Below are 6,801 nucleotides of genomic sequence, written 5' to 3'. Positions count from 1 at the left end.
TGTGCCACTGCTGTTGACTCTGATCACATGACACTCAGACCCATGTCCAACAATCAAAGTGATGTCTTGAATTTGGTTTTTCCTGGACTTGGACCATGTCTCAAAAAGAAACTGTTGTAGGTTTTCTTTGTTTTGGCCACAAGCCAAGAACTTGGACCAAAGTCTTCTGGTCAGCTGAATATATTGTTGTCAACTGCGCAATGTGCAATATTCGAAAACACCACTTGAAGGGTTATGTGCAATATATATTTATACCAAATGATGCCATGTCCAGGTGGAAACTGCTGCCAATGTCACTCAATGTTTGTTGCTGTCCTGTTGTTTACTTTGCCCACTGTATGTTGTATGTATCGTCTCTGTTGCACTTGAAGCATGAAAGTACCATGCCCAAGACAAGTTTCCCCTCGGGGACAATAAAGTATAATCAATCAATCAATCAATCAATCAACTGACATCCTTTTGTTGCTCGTCGACCTCGTTCTGCATTCTTTATACTCAGTGTTTTGTAGGTGTCAGGGACAAAATGCACCACTTTAGATTTACTCACTTTGGCTGCATTGATCAGGTACATTAGTGCACTGTTGGCAAATCTTCCAAATGTATCTTGGGGTTTCATAGCCTGTACTAGTGCCATTGCATCCCACACCCAGGTTGAGCCATCAGGGATTTCTACGGTGGCTGGTGGATTTACTGATCCTTCTAGAAAGTGCATTAATTTGGCTTTGTTTTCACAAGAGAGCCATCTATGTTCGCAATTGCTGCAGGAAAGGGTCCCAGACTATAGACCAGCATTTCCCCTATGTCTATCTTCCTCACTGTTCCCACAACAATAGTAAAAGTAGTAAAGCTTCCAAAGTTATAGCCTAGTTTATTTAAAACTCTCCTAATCTGTTTACCAAGGTAACCCCAGATGCTCAGCCCTGGACTGCACTGCACATCTTCTGGACCTGACCTGGCAGGGCTGACCCTGACCCATTGATGCCTTGTTCATATCTTGTTCATGTCATATCTTAGCTTGTTTATATCATATTGTTAATAATGTCCATGTCATATCTTAGCTTGTTTATATCATCTTGTTCTTATAAATAACTTATATTGCTATAAAAAACCTGCAGCCTCCTGTAGGCCTACTGATTTTTCCCTTCTCTTGTGGGCTCTTTCAATGTTTCGTATGTTGGCATACTGCATATACATTAGGGATGCAACCTCAGCAAATATGTTCAAGTCAAGACTAAAAACCCATCTTTTTAATATTGCCTTTAAATGACTAAATAATTAAATTAAGATTATAAAAACCCATGCTTTTAATATTGCATTTAAGTTACAAAATAATTAAATTAAGATTATATAATGATTAAAGCACTTTGAGCTGCAACGTTTGCAGGAAAAGCGCTATACAAATAAAGTTATTATTATTATTATTATTATTATTATTATTATATAGCATTGTCTATGGTAGCCAATATTACCGTAGCTGGCACATCTGGAATGTAACTGTCTACTAGGTTATATTTTTTTACAGCCCTTTCTGCAATTTGGCTTTCTGCAGTGTGAAGATTCACCCACTGTAGAGAACAATGTACAAATTTGGTCCAACTTGCATCTGAAAATGCAATAATATTGTCCGTTCGGTTTGTTAAATGCATACAACACTCCATAATTCATCACATCTCGTTATTTTCCCGTGGTTGCTAGGGTTAACATCCAGTCAGTTGCTAGGGTTAACAGCCAGTGTTTACATTTCGGGGTCCTAATGAAGCCGTACTCGAATTCTGATTGGTTTATCAACTAGAGCGACCAGCGATGTCCCTGAGCAGACAGACGATTAAAAAACTAGTTTGTGAAAATCTCAGACATAAATACAGCTGCCAACAAATTGTTATAGACTAAAGATAATTACTTAATATCGTATGTAAGAGATCGTTTACTCTGTAGATGGAAAAAGATAAACTTCGCGATAAACGCGTTCGGCCCACCACCTACCACAGGAGAGGCCACTTTAGCATCTTGACCAGACCAGTCGGCATCTCTCTACTGCCCGGACCAGGAAAGCACCCTCCAGATGGTCAACTTTCTTTCCTCATCCCATGAAGGAATGAAAAGATCAGCTAATCAAACAGAGTCCCATATCCATGTGAAAGACCGCTAGTAAGCCCGTGGGGAACTGTTTTGTGCAGGGGTTAACCACAGAGCTGCTTGCAAATCGATTCTCACAGTCGAATTGTCTCTATAGGCCTGCTACAACGCATTTTAAAAAGGGAATCTCTGAAAATCATGGACATCTTTATTTTCATAAACACACCTACTAAAAAAACTAAATTCAAAAAGACAACAACATACATACAAAGAAAGAAAGAAACATTTAAACGGATAGGGTTTCAGATCATACTGTCAAATTATTACAACAAAATAGCTGATGAGGGTTTTTTAAATAATAGATTGATAAGCGACAAGCTCTATTTAGAATGTCTCTGAAACAATCCCACACCATGAGTGATACTGAGAACAGAAATAAGTGCATTGGTAAGTGGGACTGCTCTTGGGAACAAAAACATGGTTTTGTAAATGAAAAAAAGAAAAGAAAAAAGATCAAGCACTTATGAATAACGGATATTCTTTGAGATGATAAACATAATTAATAGCATAATTAATTCCATTCACATTTTCTAAAGATACATGACCAGTTTTTCTAAACATTTTCTACAATACTATTTTACAGTTTACTTTTTCTCACTGTAAAGACCGTCTAGCAAGGGTTGCCCATAGTGGAGTTTTTTGGTTGTTTGTCTTTCAACCACTTGCTGCAGTAACTTGATAGTGTGGGATATGGAAGGATAGGGCCACTGTGGTGAAAGGGGGGGGGTTGTGATCCTCACTGCTCAGACACCGGTGTACGACGCAGATTCTCCCTCACACGGACAAACTCTGGGACCTTCTCCTGGTCCTCTTGTCGCTTGATCTCCTGCTCATATTAAAAAACAGATCAGTGGCGTTGGAAGAAGAAGGGTCAAAATCTGTTAATCTTACTTTGGTTTACAGATTCTCTTCCCCTTTTCTACCTTTTTTATTACATGCTGTAGTAATATTGACTAAACACTTCTCTAGCAAGTATATTAAAACATCTATGTGTATGTGCATACTGTATGCATATACATTGAGTCTTTACCTGCTGCAGTCTCTGCTGCCTCTTGCAGAGCTCTGTCTCCAGGTCAGAGGGGGGCTGCAGGGCCAGCTCTTGCTCTCTGCGCTGCTCCAGCCTCCGCTGCTCCAGGACCCGCTGTAGCTCTGGCTTCTCCTCCAGCACCAGGCCTCTGTGGGGTAACAACAACTGGGCTCACACACCCGCTCATACACTAATGGCGCTTTTCCACTAATGGCGCTTTTCCACTAATGGCGCTTTTCCACTACTGTGCCGGGCCGCGTGATCCCGGTTTGTTTTGCTTTCTCCACTGCCAACCGAGCTGTACCGGGCCATAGTACCCGTGCCGTTTTTAGTTCCAGTTCGAGAGGGGTACTTTCGGTACTTTCATGCCAGGCTGTGTGTGACGCGTGACGCTGCAGACCGTTGATTGGTCAATCATGGTAATCGTCAACATCGTCATCCCATATTCATAGACTTTATCGCTAACCGCAATTTTGTAATACCACAACAGATTTCACTCTCGGAAAATGTCACTTACTGTTTCTGTAATAACTTATTAATAAAGATTTGAAAAATTATGATAACCATCTTATTATCTTAGTTTAATGTCATTTCAATGCATCATAGAACTTTTATTTACAACAAGCATAACAAAAAAAAATCGCTATTATGGTGATGTGCTGTGCCTATGCTAGACCGTTCCTCAGTCCAGCGCGCTTCGTTTTCCCCCTTCTAAAACTGCCATCTCCCCTTTTCATCCCATATGTCATTTTATCAATGAACATGATATTACTGTTATTTCAACATTTAAGCCTCTTTCACACATACATAGTTCCCTATAATTTCCATGGAATCCCAAGCTGTGCCGACCAGGCGTTTTCGCCGTTCACTCATGAGCCAAATGTCGGTAGATTCGCGTCTTGCTCCCTCTAACACATGTCAGCGTTTCCCTGGTTGCGCAATCTACTAGAACTACTAGAACTGAAAGCGGCAAGTAACAGGCACGTAACATCCATATGCTGTATAAATAAATATATTTGACTACCAGCAAGACATCGTATCTATAACAAACGCAGAGATTGTATGAGCCCCGCCGTCAGTCCAATGGGAGCGTCAAGCACAGCCTTTCCGTAGAAATACATCGCTCCCTGTCTAACGTATCTAACGTTAAATTTTTTAAGGCTGATCTGTGCATGATAGTGCTGCATTTTGACATCATTCTTATCGCATTTCCCCCCGTTGAGCTGTATACCGGCACTTATTAAAGTGAAGCGCTCTTATGACACTTAACTCCTCCTACTGTCACCGCTCGTTCCTGGTCTGTTGTGTATAATGGAGAACGTATCCTACCCGTACCATACCAAACTTTTCAAATGCGTGCCGAGCTGAGCCGTACCGGTCTGGTCAATGGAAAAGCGCCATATGTCACACTACGCTTACAGTAATAATCCTCTTTCCAAAATGTGTATCATGTTAACTGTAATGGCATAATGTTTGATAACCATAGGGTAAATCATTTTACATCGTCTTTATAAATTATTCTGTTTACAAGACTTTTGTACCCACCTTTTGTGGCTGAGCAGCAGTTCCCGGTGCAGGTCCTGGTGGCTAGGGCACTCCACAGTGGAGCCGTTCAGTTTTCTGGGTTTGGTCACCTCCTCACTACACTCTGTGGATTGGCGGGACAGGGGAGAGACATAGTTCTCTAATGGAAAGAAAAAGCTACATTTATTTTCAGATAAAATGTTTGATCATATAATTTGTGAATTCAACTAGTTTTAATTGTATGTTCTGCAGGCCCTACTTGAAACGCGAATTAACTTACCACTTGGATTTACCTTTTTTGTACGAATATTGTGAAATTGGCCCAAATCAGTGACATCAAACAATTTCCCCAATTAAATTAAATGTAAGTAAATTGAAAGTAAGCTAATGATTAATCAGTAGCCTATATAATGTACAAAAGTGGCTAAAAAAGGAGTACCTTTTCTGTGGTGTCGAAATCCTGGCCGCTGAGATTGTCCCAAAAGGTGCAAGAGAAAAAAGGGGAAATACCCTGTTAACTCAAACACTGGTACAAAGCTCAAAGTAGGTCTGAATAGAAGTGTAGCCTAATACTGCACTAGGGTCTATGATGAGTTATCATACATCTGCACCACAGCTGGATAGTGAATAAGAGCATTTCTAAATCAAAAGATATGACGTGGGATAGAATCTTCCTGTGTTACTATAATTGGGCTGCATTTTCACCCTACTGGATTGAGGGTATAATTACATAAGCTTTAAGCTCTATCACTCTATAGGCAGAGAGTCTTATCATCTATTGGGCTGTACAATCAAGGTCATTCCTGACCTAGTCACCAAAGCATAGTCAATGTCAAGGTAATAATAGCAACTAGAGGATGGCAAAAGGAACAAATAAAAGGAGAGTGTGTAATACATAATAATACATGTTTTATACAATACAATACATCAATTATTCTGTTGATGATTTGAAACTAAGGTGTTGTATTAGCTAACACAGCTAGTAAGGGAGACACATTGTCATAACAGATTGTCCCCTCATTCAGCTACTGTGAGAGCAGATGCCTATGCCACTCCCAGTTGAAATCAGATAACCAAGCTCTCCCTGAGAAGAAATGAATAGTATCATATTAAGGGAACAGATGGTTGATTGCACTCCCTACTCTCTATAGAGAGTATACTCTCACAGACAAAGGCAAAACGAAACTTTTTATTTATTTCTTAAGCAATGTCAACACCGTTTGCATGTCTCGCTCTCTGTTTATCTTATAAGATCTGTTACTGTAGGACTATGATTTCAGGGATCTGACATCTCTGGAACCTGTATCCCCAGGTACCCAAGTGCAGGCCTCAGCAGGGTGTTTATCTGGAATTGAGAATAAATAAGGTGACTCTGATCTCTGCTGCTGAGTGGCACATTTTCAGCCGGAGTCAGAGGTACAGCCAGGGACAGGACGAGTGCCAGCCAGACTGGACCAATCTGATCTCCTGGTGTTTTCTCCCCAACTCCTCACTCCTGATTTACAGCACCAATTTAGCCACCTAGAGGCCACAATGGTCACATCAGTTTGATTTAAAAGAACCATTGATTCAGATGAACATATGATCATGCAAGGTTTTTAATACATTCACAATTAAAATGCGTAACAAATTATAGACACCCAACAATTGATAGATTAATCTAAATGAAACTCAACTACTTTCACTTAATTGAAAAAGAAACATCTATATAGACTAATATGTTTATAACTAAAGAAGAGTCAACGATTGTGTCTGTAGATCATTCTAATCTAATCTAGATCATTCTACATTGTTCCATCCCGTGTGTGTGTGGTGTGCTACTGTACTGATAGGTACAGTTCAGTTGTTGATCAGCCTCCAATTCAACCCTCAAAGATCTAAAATCCAGAAATCAATGCCAGATAGGACCAATAATCTATTTGAATCTAATAATTAAAGATCACTCACAGATCAGATACTCTACTGTGTTGACCAAAATCACCTGTTACCACGACCCACTCTGCCAGTTCAGTCATCAGACAGACTTTAAGACGATAGTAAACAGCCTGCGAAACTCACTTTCTTTGCGTATGAACCCTCCATGGTAGGGTGGCCAGGTTCCCCAGATTCTATCC

The 6,801-nt window shown here is 40.2% G+C and overlaps 1 protein-coding gene across 1 annotated transcript; it reads right to left on the bottom strand.

The window, feature by feature from the left end:
• Positions 1–2,872: 2,872 nt before the first annotated feature.
• On the bottom strand, positions 2,873–5,324 carry LOC308160628 (protein FAM107B; the record flags this gene model as incomplete). The annotated part of the gene is made up of 5 exons (XM_080534572.1): positions 2,873–2,962; positions 3,167–3,311; positions 4,709–4,847; positions 5,127–5,198; positions 5,291–5,324. 5 exons carry the CDS (start codon positions 5,322–5,324, stop codon positions 2,873–2,875), a joined length of 480 nt encoding a protein of 159 aa, XP_080390698.1.
• Between the last annotated feature and the right edge of the window lie 1,477 nt (positions 5,325–6,801).

This window comes from Nansenia antarctica (assembly GCF_963989245.1).
Source record: "Nansenia antarctica genome assembly, chromosome: 6".
Classification (NCBI taxonomy): Eukaryota; Metazoa; Chordata; class Actinopteri; order Argentiniformes; family Microstomatidae; genus Nansenia; species Nansenia antarctica.
This window is presented reverse-complemented; position numbering and strand designations above follow the sequence as displayed.